Source organism: Aquarana catesbeiana, linkage group LG12, assembly GCF_042186555.1.
Source record: "Aquarana catesbeiana isolate 2022-GZ linkage group LG12, ASM4218655v1, whole genome shotgun sequence".
Classification (NCBI taxonomy): Eukaryota; Metazoa; Chordata; class Amphibia; order Anura; family Ranidae; genus Aquarana; species Aquarana catesbeiana.
Window position 1 is genome coordinate 208,377,330 of NC_133335.1, and position 19,762 is coordinate 208,397,091.

Below are 19,762 nucleotides of genomic sequence, written 5' to 3' on the forward strand. Positions count from 1 at the left end.
AAAAAAATTAATAGATTGATTGATCTATTCTACAGTCCAATAGACCTCTTTTCCTTTGACATGTAGACTCATTAAAGCCAAAATTTGATTGGAGGGTGTGAGAAGGTCCACACTACTGTCATTTACAACTGCATCTTGCCTGAACCTTCTATTGTATACATATTAGAGCAACTACCAAATCATGTTTAAACTAACAGAATAAGCTCACACACACACACCTTACAGGGCTTTTCTCTCTTTTTTGAGGACTTCTGCTCTTTGACCTGCGCCTAGAATTCAAGACAGTGAAATTAGAAAATGCACTTGTGCGCAAAAAAATAAATTAAAAAAGTGGTGTGTGAGCACTGACAAAAAAACAATTACAAACCTTAGCTTCACACCATGTGGTACTCCCATCTTTCCACGCATGGGACCTCCAAATTTCGGTCCAGAGCTTTGTGAGGGGTGGAGAAAAAAAAAAAAAAGTTAAAAATTATAGTTTTCTTTTTTGCAGATTACTATATTGCTAAAGTCAAAAGAGATAATTTTGGATTGACAAAGGCTAAACTCCAACTTAAAACATAGTCTGGGTTGACATTTGAAAGAGGTAAAAAAGCAGCTTGTAACATTCCATACTCAAAAATAAGGAAGTTATGTAAATCTTACATGTAGTATAGAACCCTTTACCTTCTTTTATCACATGGATAGACAGGTCCTTAAAAAGCAAAAAAGCTATATACACACCTGGCAAAATAGTTCTAAGGCTATTGTTTTAAACCACTTTGCCCAATGTTCCTCAATATAGCAAAGAACTATTGTGAAAGAAGAAAAGATTACATAAGACTCAACGTACTATGGGCTTCTGTATCGACCTCTGAATTTACGATCTCTACTTTTCGAACGGCTCCTTTTTCGTTCCTTACTGCGGCTACGTTTCTTCTCTTTGCTTCTGCTTCTTTTTTTCTCCCGTTCCTTACTATGCTTACGAGTCTTGCTACGGCTACGTTTCCGCTCGCGACTGCGGCTCCTACTTTTGCTCTTCTTTTTCCTTTAAAAGGTAAAACAAAAATCAAACAGAAGAATTTAGTCCAACAAAACAGAAACAATTGATACCATTGCCAAGTCACATCTTGTACACTTCCAAACACTCATTTGCATGCAGGTTTTTAATATACAGTAGTACCCTCATAACCTAAGGAGAGCAGGGGAAAGGACCTGCATCATTATCAACAGCAATACTGTTGGGGGGGAAAAAAAAAAAAAACGCATCATAAGCCTTGTTCTCAACTATTGAATGCATGTTCTGCTACACCAGTTATGGGCTAGCTTCATCAAACCATATACTTGTGCTCTATGGGGTTGATTTTCTAAAACTGGAGAATGCAAACATCTGGCGCATCTGTGCATGGTAGCCAACTTCTGCTTGTTCAATACAGGTTTGACAAAAAAACAAAAAAAAAAAAAAAAGGAAAAACAAAACCCTGAAAGCTGATTAGTTTTAGTAAATCTCTGCAAACCAGAGTGTAAAATCTAGTACATCAACCCCTATACAGGCAGTCCCTGGGTTGCAAACAATATAGCTTCTGTAGGTTTCTTATTAATTTGAATTTGTATGCAAGTACGTTTTAAGTGCAACTCCAGCCAAACTTAACCCTTCCCTGTGTATAGCAGGGAAGGGTTAACATCCCTGTAATGTTTGTTTTGCTGTCTGTGGCCGTTTAGAAGATTTCACCTCACTTTCTGCCCCTATGACAATTGGATTTTGAACATTTTGGGTTGTTGTGGAAACAAGCCTTGGTGATAAACCTTCAGGAGAGACACATTTTTCCCCAAAATTCTTACAGGAGTGAATTTCCTCTTACTTCCTGTTGTCTCCCTTGTAAGTATGAGTCATATGTAAGTTGGAGGTTTGTAACTCGGGGACTGCCTGTATTTCTAATCTTTATTTTTAGTCATTTTCGCAAGTCAAAAATATTGGTGATTTGAACCTAATGTGCAAAAGGGGGAAGTTTCAGCCATCTTTTTTCCCACCGAATTAGAATTAATGCAGACATAACTTCAAATATATGTGTGTGTACACATACATATAGATATCTATATATATCTATATATCTATCTATACATACATACACAGTGGGGACGGAAAGTATTCAGACCCTCTTACATTTTTCACTTTGTCATATTGCAGCCATTTGCTAAAATCATTTAACTTAATTTTTTCCTCATTAAATGTACACACAGCACCCCACATTGACAGAAAAACACAGAATTGTTGACATGTTTGCAGATTAAAAAAGGAAAACTGAAATATCACATGGTCCTAAGTATTCAGACTCTCTGCTGTGACACTCATATTTAACTCAGGTGCTGTCCATTTCTTCTGATCATCCTTGAGATGGTTCTACACCTTCGAGTCCAGCTGTGTTTGATTATACTGATTAGACTTGATTAGGAAAGCCACACACCTGTCTATATAAGACCTTACAGCTCACAGTGCAAATGAGAATCATGAGGTCAAATCAACTGCCTGAAGAGCTCAGACAGAATTGTGGCAAGGCACAGATCTGGCCAAGGTTACAAAAAAAAAAAAAAAAAAAAAAAAAAAAATGATGCTGCACTTAAGGTTCCTAAGAGCACAGTGGCCTCCATAATCCTTAAATGAAAGATGTTTGGGATGACCAGAACCCTTCCTAGAGCTGGCCGTCTGGCCAAACTGAGCTATCAGGGGAGAAGAGCCTTGGTGAGAGAGGTAAAGAAGAACCCAAAGATCACTGTGGCTGAGCTCCAGAGATGCAGTCGGGAGATGGGAGAAAGTCAACCATCACTGCAGCCCTCCGCCATTTAAGGCTTTATGGCAGAGTGGCCCGATGGAAGCCACTCCTCAGTGCAAGACACATGAAAGCCCACATGGAGTTTGCTAAAAAAAACACCTGAAGGACTCCAAGATGGTGAGAAAATAAGATTCTCTGGTCTGATGAGACCAAGATAGAACTTTTCGGCCTTAATTCTAAGCGGTATGTGTGGAGAAAACCAGGCACTGTTCATCACCTGTCCAATACAGTCCCAACAGTGAAGCATGGTGGTGGCAGCATCATGCTGTGGGGGTGTTTTTCAGCTGCAGGGACAGGATGACTGGTTGCAATCGAAGGAAAGATGAATGTGGCCAAGTACAGGGATATCATGGTCGAAAACCTTCTCCAGAGTACTCAGGACCTTAGATTGGGCTGAAAGTTTACCTTCCAACAAGACAATGACCCTAAGCACACAGCTAAAATAACAAAGGAGTGGCTTCAGGATAACTCCGTGACTGTTCTTGAATGGCCCAGCCAGAGCCCTGACTTAAACCCAATTGAGCATCTCTGGAGAGACCTAAAAATGGCTGTCCACCAACGTTTACCATCCAACCTGACAGAACTGGAGAAGATCTGCAAGGAGGAATGGCAGAGGATCCCCAAATCCAGGTGTGAAAATCTTGTTGCATCTTTCCCAAAAAGACTCATGGCTGTATTAGATCAAAAGGGTGCTTCTACTAAATACTGAGCAAAGGGTCTGAATACGTCGGACCATGTGATATTTCAGTTTTTCTTTTTTCATAAATCTGCAAAAATGTCAACAATTCTGTGTTTTTCAGTCAATATGGGGTGCTGTGTGTACATTGAGGAAAAAATGAACTGATTTTAGCAAATGGCTGTAATATAACAAAGAGGAAAAAAAAAAAAAAAACAACACACATTAATCCCCACACAGGGCGGAATGAGAAGAATAATTCCAGGGTCATCTATGGTTAACTGTAAAATTATGCGCTGTAAAGGCTTATTACTATATAATAGAAGCATCTTAGTTTCGCAGGTGCACGTAATTTCTAGGCTTAAAGTTTTAGATCTATTCTGGTGGCACTATATTAGCTTTTACCAAAAATTATGAATTTTATTGTGTGTATTAACATTCTAATGTAATTTTTTTTTACTGAAAACAGGCTTGATTCCTAGTTGTACAAATATTGTAACTACCACCATATTTTATCATATAAACTCTTGATCAGAACATAAATGTAATGTTTAGGAGTTTTAATTAAATAAGGCCTAAAAAATACATCTAACATTTGTGCAAAAAATAAAGTTCTAGGACACATATAATAAGCCTAATATGTTAAATTTTGATCTTAGGTGTAGGCATATTTTAACAGGCTCATTTAACCCGCCGACAGTAAGCAAATATGCAGCCTCTTAGTGGGTGGGCCTTGGCGTTAAGAAACCGCATATTTGTGTACCAATTAGTAGACAGCTGTGCCGAGAGCGCACACCCCGCCAGCTCCCAGCACAGTTACCACCGGGTAACGGTTCTTGCGTTTGGGAGCTATGTTAATTGCCATGACAGCCAATCACGGCGGTCACATCATAAAATGCCCCGCCCCCATCAAGCATCTGAAACCTCTTAAAAGTCCGGGAGGCGCCAACGCAAATGAGGGTTAACAACCCACAAAACATGCCAATAACCAAATGCTCACATTTCCTGCATTTAAAGTTAAAACCACTTACTTCTTGCTACGCTCCTCATGTCCATTGGCACTGTTCTGTTTGTTCTCGTCCTAAGCAGGGTTGATAGAAGAACATCATGAGGACGAGGAGGAAATATTTCAAGTGGGTAAAAGGGGTAAAGGGAATTGGAATGAGAGAATAAAAAATATTTAATGTCTATGTAACTAAAACTGTGTGTGGAAAGCTACAAGAAAGAATATACATGGGAAATTTTAAAGCAATCCACTAGGATGTAAAAAGTGGATTATATAGATTAAAATTTAACTAGTGCAACTTGTTTTAGTAGTCTGTACATTAACTTATGTGGTTGAACATCCTGTGACTGTAAAAAGCGATAGTTTTGTCTACATGTGGAAGACCGTATTGGTTTAAGCAAAATGGTTGGGTGCTGTGGTCCTTGTGATGAGTACCAAGGCTATCGTTTTGCCTAAGCCCTAAGTGGCCACGCTAGCAGCAACCACTATCCATTTCCTGTGAACGATGCCATTCCTGAGATCTTCGCCCATTTTCGATGGAGGGTTGGGACTGTAAGAGCTTGATGCCACCTCTGTCACACATCACGCCCTGAAGCAAACAGGGATTCACACTGCTTTAGTAACGTCGACTCCCAAGAAAAATCAGCAAATATGCACCTGTCCAACCTACACATTGCCCTAAAGCCACATCTGTTAACATGGAAATATCCCAGACTAAGGCTTTAAAAGCCAGACATTATGTTCAGGGGGATACTAAAACTAACAATACAGAAGTACTGGCTTGGCTAGTTAAGCAAATGTGGTGGTAAACAAACCACAATAGGGATTCAAACAAAGCTAGTGTAAAAAATGAGACTATTATTTAGAGCAAATTAAACTGGGGTTCTCAGTGCTTTAGCATGCAAACAGTTAAAACGCCAGTAAAGATAATGGATACATTAGCATCTCCAAAACAGGGAATTTGCAATAATATACAGTTACGCTATATGGTAATAAAGTTTGAATCCCGTGTTTACAAAATCAAAGAACTTTGCTGAACTAAGGCTGAGGACAGCATAACAGCCATATCAAATTATGACAGAAAAATAAAACAAAATAAAATAAGTGGGAGATCCAAGAATCTGGTCACTTTTTTTTCATTACTCACAGGCTGAATGCTTCCCGTTGTCAAAACTTTTCACCAGTTTTCTTTAAGTTAAAAAAGTAATGAAAATGTTAGAAAGTGCAGAGTAAATTCTGCTTGAACTGTCCTGTTCTTTGGCTGGTGAAAGTGGATATTCTTGGAACCCCATTTTTTCCCATAAACCACTGCATTCACCTTGTTGTTATGCCAAACCGAGGCTCGGCAATTCATAGGCAAGTCTTTTTACCTAGGGGACCACGGTACAGCGATACGTCACTCAATTACTACCTTATGATTGACAGTTCACACTGGAATCAAAGGTGAATTCATGGGAGTAGAGGTGATATATCGTTAGGCAAGTCTACAAAAAGAGATAGATGGGCATTTATTTATCACGCTGAAGTCAAACTACTGCACATAATCATCACATTTACAGTAAATATTTACTTTTTAAGTTATGCAACATCTCCAAGGGATAAGTCACGAGATCTCCAGGGGTGTTAGTTTACATTTCTGCAGTAGTTTTAAAAGAACTAATGTTCTGAATACAAAATTATACAGATCATTCTCACCTTCCTGTAAGGAGCTTCCAGCATCGCTTCTATATCGATATCATCAGCCATTTTGATTTCTCTGAAAACGAAAAAAAAAATATTGATCTACAAACCTGATTAATACAGACGTCTTAACTAATCTACAGGGTGATACATGATACAATTTCTCAAATCTCTTCTGGAAAGGTGCTCAGTCAAGAACATAGCAAGCCATTGTCTATAAAAGTTGTCAAGATTCAGGGGCCAGCTATTCCATGTAAGAGTGAGAAACACAGGCTGCCAAATTGAAGTGAGAACAAACAAAAGAAAGGCGCAAACTAATAATTCCAATTTAAAAGAAAAAAAAAAAACACTTTTCTGCTCTGTAAAACAAGTTATTGGTTGATAACCCTAAATCCTCAGCGCTGCTGCTTACTTACTGCCAGATACTGCAGATGGTCCCCCGGTCATCGCAACTGACAGTTCTGACTATAGTACAGTGCAGGGGATTGCGTTGTTCACGCTCTACCTTGTCCATTGGAGAAAAAAAAAAAAAAAAAGCCATGTACTGTTTTACTGAACACAGGGCATTCAGCAAACACAACAAAAGGCTTTTACTGAATGGACAAGGAGAGTGGAAGGGGAGAGTGAATGACAATCCCCATACTGTAGTGTCAGTTGTGGTATCCGGATAGAATTAAAGTATAACTAAAAAGGCAAAACTTATTTGAATTTGAGTGAAAATGGATTGGAATCCCTGTCAGTTTTTATTGCTGTGTGCCCCCATTAAGGAGATTCACCCCCCCCCCCCCCAATCACTGAAAGAAAAAAAAAAAAATTGGGTTGTCCCCAGAGAAGTATAAGGCAAAGAAAATCTTCCAATTAAGACATTTCTGGTAACCTGGGGGTCCCTAAAGGAATTCCGTTATTTGCAAGGATTTCTCACTTCCCGTTTGGCTATGGAACAAGAAGTGATGGGAAATCTCTGAAAAGGGGCACAGTTGGAAAAAAAACAAAAACAAAAAAAAAAACCCCAAAAAACTGACTGGATTGTAACCCTATCCAAAGCGAAAAAAAAGTTTTGCCTATAACTCTACTTAACCAATTCTTCATTAATATTGGAGGCAAGATATATATATCTCCACACTTGGGAGAGCCAACTGCTACTGAACTTCTACTAATGGAACTATTATGCCTCGTTTCCACTGAGGGGATCAGTTCGGGTCGGTACAGTCTGGAAGGCCTAGAATGGTCCGGCTATTCAGGTGAGCGTTTCCAATGCAAGTCGGACCGCCAGAGGCCATACGTGGGTTTAGAAAAAATGCATGGCGTCACACGTCCGCCAATCAGTGGAATGTATCGTAGCTCCGCCCTAACCAAACCGTATCATTTTCTATTGCCCCACATCTGAAGCAAGTCCCAGAATGGTGCGGTTCGGTTGCATGGGTCGCTTTCATAATGGAAACACTCAAAATAGCGTACCATACCGAACCAATCCGCTCAGTGGAAACAAGGCATTACATTCCTCAGATCTACCTCTTGCACCAACAGCTCACTCTGACAGTTCATTACTACCTTGGCATGTTGTCGTATACTACAGTGCTTTTCTTCCTAGGACCTAATGGAGATCACCATATGATTTCAGCTATGTATTAGGCCATTTGTGTTGTATGGTAATAGCAAGGAAAAGTAAAGTAATTAGTACCATATGTTTAGTGTTATCCTTCAAGCAAAACCTATGGATAAAAAAAATTGTCTGCAGTTATTAAAAACAGTGCAATTTTAAACCTGAAAAAAGGAGAGAATATGCTAACCAGCTTAATAAAAGGCACACAGAACAATGTCTTATTTGATCATTAGGAGTCAGTGGAAGACGAGCGCCACCACTATTCATTACATCGTGACAGACAAGGACAGGAAGAAAATCTACGTGTTCAAGGAAGCGGAGACATTTTCTTGTTCTGGCTTACAACATGCAAATGAAGAATAGCCAGAGGTGGCTGTCATTTTTTAATTAAAACATAATTCTTACATACATACACGCATAATGGATGGGATTACTTCAGCCCCAGGCCTTTTGCTCTTTGAGTCCCAGAGAGTTTTATTTGATTTTGGCGTTTCTGCGCATTATATCTTTTAGTCTACTCTACCCTAACATAACAAAGGGCTTTAACTTGGTAACAAATGTAGACACAGAATTACCAACCAAAAAAAAAAAAAAAAAAGGAGTTTATTACACCAACTTTATTGGCAAATCACAGCCCCATCAGCATCAAATACCAGCAATTTCAGGCACCTAAGAGGTACAGGAGCCCCTCTGCCAGCAGCCTGTCAATGTATAATAGGCTGAAATACAAAGTGGCTGGTCGCTGTAACCGGCGTTTGCAGTTGGGGCTGTAAGCATTCAGGAATGGTTGTCATGAACGTAGAATTCGGGGGTTGGTCACTGTACCTGTGGGGCTCACAGGTGCCCAAAAATGCCGGTATCTGACAGACCAAACTGCTCGTGTGCACAAAGAGCTTATTAGTTCAAGCCAAAAATGTTAAAAAGTTCATAACATTCCTACAACGGTTGATCGAAAAATAGATCTACCAAGACCAAATGCTTATTTTTAAAGTCATTTTAAAGCGGAACTTCACTCTCTCAACCAACATTGACTCTTTAATCCCTATGTTGCTAGCATTAGTAAATATAAAGTATATCATATTTACTGGTTTTAAGCTTTTTTTTTTTTTTTTTTTTAGGTTTCTTCAGTTACTTCCTGGTTTCCATGTCTAGGCAAATGTCATACACAGCAGGAGTCTTCTGGAGGGGTTTTCTCAGCAAAGTCACGCTTGTATGCCTGAACTAAGGACAGGGGGGGTGTTTTTCAAAGTGATTTTGCGGCAAAATAAAGCAAGGAGACATGGATGGATGAGGGAGTTTGCTTTGATTATTAAATATGGGTTAGTGTTTTTGCGTTGTGGTGCTCAGATACAGTGTAGGTCCGCTTTAAATTTCAAGTTTGTGATTAATACATTAAAATTGTTTCAACTTTTTTACCTTTTAAACTAGTATACTAAATCTATCAATGCAACTTCTAGAAGGGGAGAGAGAGAACTCAACTAAGCAGAATTATCACTCATCACCCAGGGGTATTACACCACTTAATCCACAGAAGGCTCAAACACCATTTTAACCTCATGAGGCATGGAAAACCTGGTTACAGTTCAGTATGCTGTGTTGTATCACATATCCCCAAACCCACAGGGCTGATTATAGACTCTAGATTCAGCTACTCTGCACTTTAGCATAAGGCTGCAGGAGTTTAAAGTGATTGTAAGGGCTCTTTCATCACTGATCCGCCCCGTGAACACCCACTTGCTTGCGATCCCCGCTGAGCAGGAAAATGACAGGTCCGTCGATGCACACTGTGCAGCGACGGACCTGTCAGAGCGCCGCTCTCCCCTATGGGGGATCGGATGACGACGGACCGTAGAGTCCGTCGTCACCCGATCCGAAAACTGATGAAAAGTAGGGTTTTCCTCCGTTACACTTTTCGGATCGGAGCGGGTCGGATGTCAGCGGACATGTCACCGCTGACATCCGACGCTCCATAGGGATACATGTCCGTTTTTCATCCGAAAACGGAAGGATGAAAAACGGACATACGGATCCTCCATGTGAAAAAGCCCTAAGGCTTCATTTTTAATTTTTTTTTAAAATAACAAACATGTCATACTTTTACCTCCACTGTGCAGTTCTTTTTGCACAAAGCGGCCCCGATCTCAACTTCTGGGGTCCCCCGGCGGCGCTGGTAGCTCTTCCCTGCATCGTATAACCCCCCTAGGAGAAGGGTTATGGCTAGCTGCCATAACCCTGGTATCCCCGTTTTCGTGCGGCAGCCGGCTTTCAGATAAAAGTGGTCCCTGCGCCGCAAGATCACTTTTATCGGTGGCGCGAGAGGGTCTCCCCCCGCGATCCGGTGCCCTCCGCCGCTTACCGGAGCCGTCGGTAGCGGCGGAGGCGATCGCGTCCTTCTCTGTGGTGTGCCTGGAAACGAGTGAGGCTAAGATGGTGCCCACTCGTCTCCATGACACTGCTGGGCGGAAGCGGTGTCAAAATGTCACTTCCGTCTACGCCTCTTAAAAGGCATATTTTTTTCAATGTCATTTTTTTTTAAATGACTTTTTTTATTGCATTTTAGTGTAAACATGAGATCTGAGGTCTTTTTGACCCCAGACCTCATATTTAAGAGGTCCTGTCATGCTTTTTTTCTATTACAAGAGACGTTTACATTCCTTGTAATAGGAATAAAAGTGACAATTTTTTTTTTTTTTTTTAAAAACAGTGTAAATATAAATAAAATAATGTAAAATAAATAATAAATTTAAAAAAAAAAAAAAAACCCCCGTCCCAGCGAGCAGAAACGAATGCATACTCGAGTAGCGCCCGCATATGAAAACAGTGGTCAAACCACACATGCAAGGTATCGCCGCGACCGGTAGAGCGAGAGCAATAATTCTAGCCCTAGACCTCCTCTGTACCACAAAATATGCAACCTGTAGAATTTTTTAAACATCGCCTATGGAGATTTTTGAGGGTAAAAGTTTGACGCCATTCCACGAGCGGGTGCAATTTTGAAGCGTGACATGTTGGATATCAATTTACTTGGCGTAACATTATATATTTCACAATATAAAAAAAAAAAAAAAAAAAAAAAAAAAAAAATGGGCTAACTTTACTGTGGTCTTATTTTTTTATTCAAAAATTGATTTTTTTCCCAAAAAAAGTGCGCTTTTAAGACCGCTGCGCAAATATGGTATAAAAAAAAAAAAAAAAAAAAAAAAAAAGTATTGCAACGACCGTCATTTTATTCTCTAGGGTGTTAGAAGAAAAACCATATATAACGTTTGGGGGTTCTAAGTAATTTTCTAGCAAAAAAACCTGTTTTAAACATGTAAACACCTAAAATGCAAAACAAGGCTGGTCTTTAAGTGGTTAAATGCAACAACATTCTGATAAAACATTATATACTAATAAATTCAGAGGGTTGCCATCAAGAACTCTCCCAAAAAATGTGCCCAACACGTGCAAAGCTGAACCATGACACCATATTTTCCACAAATACAAACAGACACAAAAAAAAAAAAAAACCAACAACACACACCTTCCCCCGACCCTGGTGTTCCTAAATCTATTTTTCTAAGATAACGCGAGCTGTACTTTGCCCTCTTATCTGACTCCAGCTAGTTAAAACATTTCAACATCTAAGTAGCAAGTTACAAAATAACCCAAGTCCGTGGGAGCAATGAAATTACACTAAGGCTCGGCTCACACTGGTGAGATGTGGGAAACGCTGAAAATCCTGCATCACACCTGAATTGAACAGTGGTTCACACTGAGATCTGCAAACTGCTGTGGCTCGCAGAGTAAACTGTGAAACGGCAAAGGAATTAGATCGCATAAGTGTGAACCGCCACTAAAACTTAATATAAAAAACAGAAAACCCTCTATTGATCTCTAAACCATGGTTACAGATGTCCAACAACCATGACAGCCGCAGCGATAACTAGGTTTACTGATTATGCTACATTTAGCCAATCAACGTAAAGAAACGTTCATACAAATTTCACCCAGAATTCACACTTTTCCCAAAGTTGACTGATCAAAGTTGATTGAATCTCCTGTGAAAATATTATATTGTATAAATAGATTCTCTTGCCCCCACCAAAAAAATCTGCTCAAACCAACAGCAAAAACAACTTCACACTCTAGTAAAAAGTCCAAACCACCAAAAGACACCCAGCTAAAAGTGTAACCAGGCCTGCAACATGTGTGCTTCTCAGAATCTACCATGCCAATCATTATACAAGTTAAAGAACGAGCACCCACTGATGATTAACACCACTAAACATTCAACCATGAAACACATGTGCTGCTCAATTCTGAAGTTGTGACATCAATATGAACACATAAAAAGAAAAAAAAAAAAAGGGGGGGGGGGGATCTAAGTAAAGCTGGCCATAGACTAGAAGAATTTAGTTACGTTTCGGAAATATTTGATTTTCTAATAGTTAGTGGGAGTCAAATCAAACTTTTTTTTTTTTTTTTTTACCAGTAATGAGAAAATTCAAAACGTGCACGATGAAAAACGTTTTAAAAGTGGGGTTGATTTACTAAAACTGGGAGTGTGCAAAATATGGTGCACCTCTGCATGGTAGCCAATCATCTTCTAACTTCAGCTTGTTCAATTAAGCTTTGGAAAAAAAAAAAAAAAAAATCTGGAATCTGATTGGTTTCTATGCAGAGCTGCACCAGATTTTGCACTCTCTAGCTCTAGTAAATCAACCCCTTCGGCATGTGGATTATGTTTGGGAAATCACAGCCATTGCAAAATCAAAAAGGGAAACAAAATGTTAATGTATTTAATTTTTTCTCATCAAATATATTGATTACAGTTTTTGTAAGAACGTTACCATGAACAATCATTTGAAAATCAATCAGTGTATGGGCAGCTTAAATTAAACAATATCCTTATTCTCCAAAAATTATCTATACACTACTTATAGCCTTGTAATCTTTTTTTGTGAAATTGGTTCTTACTGTGTTTTCTGCCTTTGTGAGCTCCTGAACCTCTCCTTTTCCTCCTGGTTTCTGTATGGAATGAACAGTGCACGTTAGTTGCTGTCATGTGCACTGCTCTATGTACACTACACATCACAGTGACCCTGTCTTTCTCCAAGATGGACTATGTTCTATATATAACAGGGTCATGGAGAACGTAGCCAGCCCCCAAAGTTGGATCACAGCAGCAAAAAAAAAAAAAAAAAAAAAAAAAAAAAAAAAGGAAACTATTCCAAAATATAAATCCCTCCTACCTATACTGCATACCCTGTTTAAAAGGGATTCGAGTAATTACCTTTATTTTAATCTGGTCAAGTGATTCTGCATCTCAAATCACGTGTAAAGGAGCACTTAACAGCTGGTAATTCCCAGAGCCTTGACATAACCTATAGGCCAGGGATATGCAATTGGCGGACCTCCAGCTGTTGCAAAACTACAAGTCCCATCGTGCCTCTGGGTGTCATGCTTGTGGCTGTCAGTCTTGCTATGCCTCATGGGACTTGTAGTTCTGCAACAGCTGGAGGTCCTCTAATTGCATATCCCTGCTATAGGCTTTCATGGTGCAGCTGTTCTCGGAGCTCCCTCTCCCCTGCAGCAGCCACTTACTGACATATGGGAGCTGAAGTTGCAGGATAACATGAATGAACCAGTTTAAAAACAAAGTAAGTTTTTTTTTATACATGGTATGCAGGAGTAGGGAGCATTTTTAATGATACTATTAGCCTTATCCTTCACTTTAGGAATTTTAAAGCAGAACAAAAAAGTCCAGCTGTTATTCACTGTGAGCAGGAAGGCTTTTCATTGCAGAAGAGACATGCAACATCTTCTTTAATACACTTACCTGCATGCTCACAGCATTCCCCAGCATGTAAACTGAGCTCAGCTTACAGCGCCAGCCCGATCCCTGTGTGCTGAGACGACTAGCGCCTGCGCAGGAGTGCGACATCATCCCGCACCTGCCAATGAAGATGGCCGAACACAAAGACGGAGCGCCAGCACTGGCAAGAGATGGGGACTGATGAAGGAAAAAGGCTCCCTTTATTCCACTTGAAGACCTGGTTCACGCAAGCATTAAAGGCGGACGGGTCGCTTCTGCCTCTTAAAATTGTAAAAACAGGGAACATGTGTGTTGCATCAAGGGGATAAAAACAAAATACCACCTTGCAGAGTTTGGCAGCTGTTGCTGCTCTGCAACCACCTCAATAATCTTCTACTGAAACGTGGGCCTATGGCGTATACATCATATTCTAGGATGCAGTTGCAAAGTGTCAAGTGTGATCATTTCCCCACATAAGGAAAACAAAAATAAATCTCACAGGACCTTTGCGGCTTGACATGAAAAAGGCATAGTTCACATTTACCAATAAATACCGCCTATGCAGGTAAGGGGTGTCTGTAGATAAACTCAGCAACTTTGACCAAAGTTGAAAAGCGCCCTTGCGATAGGTCTAGGATATTTACATACCTCATGAAGCCTGACTGGAAAACTCTCAGAACAAACACTACCAGCTGCTACTGCTGACCATCACAGGAGGGAGCTCTCAAACACTGAGCTCAGAGATACTGCATCATGGAAGATAAAGTATAGGGAGGATGTTTTTATCAGAAAAAGAGCTCACTCCTCTTATGGTGGACAGCAAGTCCTCATACACACTGGACATTTTTACAGCTGCCGTTTTTGCCTTCAGGATTTTTTTTTCTGCAGCCAGTAAACCCCTCAGCATGTTATCCTATGTCCATGACATACAGACTCTTATCAGCAGTTTTAGTTTTTAACTGGAAATAAAACCTCCAGAGCTAGTGGGTTTTAAGGGGAGTTTTTCAGCTGTAAACACTATTTTAATTTTTTTTTTATTTTTTAATAATGTCCAGTGTGCATGAGGCCTAATAGTTAGGCCTCGCTTAGTCAACACCCCAGAAGTTTTACAGTCAGGCGTCAAGAGGAACACAAATGGCCAACCTATAGCAAGGACATCATTTAAAAGTATTACTAAAAGGCAAAACTTTTTTTTGATTTGAACAGAGTGGAGAGCGGTTCGAACCCGTGTGCGTTTTTTTTTTTTTTTGCTGTCTCTGCTCACATTAGGGAGATTCACCTTCTCCATTTGTCCGGTTTACAATCATTAGGACCTCATGCACACTGTGGCGCTTCGAAATGCTTTTCTCCTGGCAGGACAAAGGCAACAGCATAAATTGCTCCTAAGTCAAACAGTCTCAAGAATTTGTATTCATTTAATTGGTCAGAATATTCATTTAATTCTGGCCATTGAAATGGAAAACGTTCAGGAGCTAAAAGCGCCTAGCACTAACATGCGTTTAACCATGTCAGGGTTTTTTTTTTTTTTTGGCTTAAGAAATCCTCTCCTGAATGCACATACGATTGTTTTTTTTCTGCCTCTAAACACCTATAACCGGGTTATGGAACCCTAGGGTTCTTCCAGAGGTTACTAGAGGTTCCTTGGCCAATTTCTGCCTCTCAGATAAGTTCCCACTGACAACCATTGATCTTTTTAGCGATCTGTAAGGGGGTCATTTTTCCCACTGACCATCACACTAATGTATCGTGAGTTGTAGATAAAGTAATATTTAGCAGGGGTTCCCTGAGACCAGAAAGTTATTTCAAGGTTTCCTTGGTCTTGAAAAGGTTGAGAAAGTCTGGTTTATAGTGTGCATGGACACATACATTAACATGAAGAAGGAGCGTTTAGAAACAGAAAAAAAGAAAAAAATTAAATGCCTCTAAAAGTAGCTTTTTTGGAGCCCAAGTGTGAATGAGGCCTAAAAGTAAGAAAAGAAAAACTAATGGTGCACCGAAATGAAAATTCTGGTGCCGAAACCAAAAATTCAGGATGCCCTGACGGTTTTTAAAAATATTTATATATAATTGTATTAGTCGACTTTTTAATAACACTAATATAATAGGCTGCCTTCATACTGAGCAGTTCTTGAAGTGCTTTTGCATTAAAAGCAAAAGAAAAATGCATCCCTTTAAATTCTATGTACGTTTTCACACTGGTCCGTTGCAGTGTTAAATATCTTGCTTGCCACAAAAACAAAAAAAAAAAAAAAACAAAAAACACCTTTCAATTGAAATGCACTGAAAACGCACCAAGAGTGCATCAGTGTTGCGTTATATGACCTATGAAAAAACACACCATAAGCATGGCAAAACCGCACGCGTTTTTTTGGTGGCCATTATGGGCAAAACACAGATACCCCTATTTTTCGGGCAATCATTTTTTGGTGCATCACTAAGAAAAACATAAGTTTCAGGTTGACACCGGAATAGAGAGGAACTCTTCCCATGTGGACACTAGTTCTGGCGACACTCCAGGGATTCCCTCTCACTTCCTGTTTTGGCTATGGAAGAGGAAAGGAAATCTCCCCAATGAGACAAAGATGCAATAAAACCTTACAGGGGTTATAACTTCCCTTATCTCTATCAAAAAAAAAAAAAAAAAGTTTGGACTATAGTTCTAGTTTACCTTTATTTTAAGTTAAAAAAAAAAAAAAATTTACACAGATACCCGTTACCTGCAAAGCGAGTTTTTTGGTGAAGGTGAACCAACCTTTGTGCTGGGTTCACATATGCGAATTGGATGCGGTTTTAACCATATCCAATTTGCATTAACATGTGAATGTGACCAGCTTCCAATGGAAGCAGTTCACACGTGCACAGTGCATCTCTGAAAGGGGTCCTGTGCGTTTTTTGGGTCTGGTTTAGGAAAGAATTTGCACCTGAACCGGTGAACAGAAATTCTCTGGACTGCAAACCACATACATGTGAACCCAGCCTCAAAGCAACTCGGACACAATGCACCGCTGCCCATTACAGCAGGGCCAGTTCACACCACATGCAGTCCAGTGCATTTTGTTTCTGCATCAAAAGCGCATAAAAAAGTAGGTTATATGGTTTCTAATGGCATAGTTCACACCACAGAGACAAAAGCAGCCTGAAGCTTGTGTTGTGGGAGGTTGCTATAAATAGATCCGCAGAGCTCTGCACATTTCTTCCTTCCTTTGCCAATGAAGAGGGTCAGCTGTCTTGGCTGTATGCCAATAATCCACTCCCAGAAACAGACAACTGACAGGCAGGGATGAGGAAGGGGAGGCATTTATTTTTTTTGGAACCATGATATCTATTTTTGGGGGGGGGGGTTAACAAACACTATAGTCTCTTGCCGACCGACGTCTGACGGCGGCAGAATGGCCCCCCTGCGTGAATAGCCAGACACTTTAAGGGGTATAGCCGGGCACCCGCGATCGCTCCTGACAGAGCCAAAACGGGGATATGTGTGTGTGTGTGTGTGTATATATATATATATATATATATATATATATATATAACATATATATATTAGGGCTGGGGAAAAAAAATCTATTTAAACCTTGAATCAAGTTGAGAGGTCAGATTCAAAATTTAAGCAAAATCGATTCTTTTAGATTTTTTTTTTCACTGCGCCGGTCCCGAGGCGCTGCGGGTTTTTAGGCGAGGCCGCGGACTAGGCCAAAGCCACGGCCTCGCCTAAAAGCTCATGCCTGCAGCGCCTCAGAACCGGCGCCGTTTCCAAAGGAAAAAAAAAAACTATTCAAATCGAGAATCCAAGAGATTTTTTTTTTATAGATATATATATATATATATATATATATATATATATATATATATATATATATATATATATATAAATCTCCGTTCTGGCAGGGGAGGGGAAACAGATCATGTGTTCCTAGTATATAAGAAAAACGATCTGCCTCCTCCCCAGGCAGTTCCATCCCCCTACAGTTAGAAAACACTCAGGGAACACATTTAACCCCTTGATCGCCCCCTAGTGTTAACCCCCTTCCCTGCCATTTATACAGTAATCAGTTGCTATTTTTAGCACTGATGGCTATATAAATGTCAGTGGTCCCAAAAAAAAAAAAAGTCAAAAGGTTCTGATCTGTTAGCTGCAATTCTACTAAAATATAAATATATATATAAAAATGGCCTGGCCATTAAGGGAGTAAAACCTTCCGGAGCTGAAGTGGTTGGGAAAAAAAGATAACAAAAAATACACTGGAAAGCATCAAAAACACATATGCAGAAAAGCATCTGGAACGCACCCAAACTGCGTTTCTATGGTGTGAAGTGGCCCCAAGAACATGTGTGTTCCAGGTCATATTACATCATTCCAGTACAGGGAAAAACGCAAGTTATGCTTTTTCTTTCTGGAATGCATTAGAACGGCAAGCACTGGTGTGAACTATGCCATTAACAAAACCATAAAACCTACTTTTTGACGCAAGGAAAAAAAAAAACCCACACGCACTGGACTGCATGTGGGTGTGAACTGACCCCAAAAACACATTAGAATGAATGGGAATGCATCAAAAACACACCAGACCCCAATACAGAGGGAAAAAAAAATCATCTGGAAACTCAAATAAAAAATAAAAAAAGCACCCAGAATAGATCTGGAGTAGGTTTTTGTGAAGCCCCCCCTTAGGCCTGATTCACATCTTTGCATTTTGCACTACAGTCCACATGGTTTCCTAGGGAACACGTTCTGTGGTGCAAAGCTGCAAAAAAAAAAAAGAAACGTATAGATGAGATTCAGGCCTTGCAGTGATGTGTGAAGATTGGCCCCGCAGCATGGCGCCCCCTCGTGTCCTCGGAGGACACACACACCCCTCTACATACAAGGACACACATAGGGAGCGAGGCTCGAAGGTCAGCCGTATCTGGACACATCTATGGGGCCCTCAGAAGAAAAGAAAAAAAATTAATAATAGTAGTCCCTAAGCTGTGTTAGCTTTGTAATGAAATATTTCTTATCGATCGGTAAATACCGTTCGTTACACACATGTGCTGGGAGGGGCCCGCAGGCCTAAAAGGTTACATGGAAGGGAAGTCATGATCCGGGTAACTTACCAGCAGCAGCGTGCCCCTATCAGGGCTTGGTCTCACAGCTAGGCCTCGGCCTTGTTTACGGTCGGAAGAAAAATGGCGAGAGATCTACAAAGAGAAGAGCTTCGTTACACAGCGAACACAGCACCGAGCATGAGGCGGGGGGTGACCAGGAGGGAGACACACAGGAGCTCCGGCTGTAGGGGGGATGGTGGCGGCGGTAGAATCACTCGTAGGCCCGTAGAATGGCAAACCTGCGACTCCCTGAAATGGCGGCGGCCAGGCTCCTTCCACTACAGACAATACGGGGTCTCCGACGGGAGCGGCCAGGGGCGCATGTGACGCTGAGAGAGGGGAGGGCGTAAGCTGGGTAGGCGTAGGAGGGAGGAGCCAGTCTCCTCAGTGATTTCCCGCCTCGCTGTCTGAAATCAGCATGGCCGTGAGGAGATGCTCATCGTTGCTCTGGGTTTCATACACCAGCCAATACAATGTGAATACGTTTAAAACACAAACTTCCCCATAACAACCTGATAAAAAAAAGAATGTACTTTAGCAAGGAACATACATTCCACATTAAAGCTGAGGTCCACCCATCACTGCAATAATTAAAAGCCAGCAGCTGCACATAGAGCTGCTGACATTTAATAATCGGACACTAAAGCCTCGTACACACAATCGGATTTTCCACAGCCAAAACCGCAGACTTTTGTCCGAAGGGTGTTGGCCAGGAACTTGTCTTGCATACAAACGGCAAGGACTTGTCGGCCAACAATTACAAACGCATCCAAATCCAGGACAAATCCAGAATACAGCAGCCAGACTGGTAACTGGAAAAAAAACCATGGGAATCAATCACCCCGTCCCTGAGGACCCTCCATTGGCTAGCCGTGAAGGATCGAGTTACATTCAAGACCCTCTGCCTTACTCACAAATGCACACAAGGAAAAGCCCCGCAATACCTCTGCGACAAAATAAAGAACTACACCCCAGGTTGCACTCTCCAGTCAACTAACCAGAACCTCCTCCACATCCCCAAGACCCATTATAAATTAAAAGGCGAACAAAGGTTCGCAGTCCAGGGACCACGGCTATGGAATGCTCTACCCGCGGACATCCGCTC

The 19,762-nt window shown here is 40.7% G+C and overlaps 1 protein-coding gene across 6 annotated transcripts in view; it reads right to left on the reverse strand.

Annotated features, from left to right (window-relative positions):
* Positions 1-18,975, reverse strand: part of RBM39 (RNA binding motif protein 39) — a 44,961-nt gene extending 25,986 nt beyond the window's left edge. For 2 of the 6 annotated variants that reach the window (XM_073606574.1, XM_073606571.1), the window contains exons 1-8: positions 18,667-18,974; positions 12,735-12,785; positions 7,854-7,884; positions 6,188-6,248; positions 4,518-4,567; positions 833-1,027; positions 368-433; positions 219-269 (exon numbers count right to left, since the gene is read on the reverse strand). In XM_073606574.1, coding sequence (XP_073462675.1) covers positions 219-269; positions 368-433; positions 833-1,027; positions 4,518-4,567; positions 6,188-6,238 — 413 coding nt within the window. In that variant the 5' untranslated portion in view covers positions 6,239-6,248; positions 7,854-7,884; positions 12,735-12,785; positions 18,667-18,974. The other 4 variants (XM_073606573.1, XM_073606572.1, XM_073606575.1 and 1 more) reach the window with 4 other exon arrangements.
* Positions 18,976-19,762: the final 787 nt, after the last annotated feature.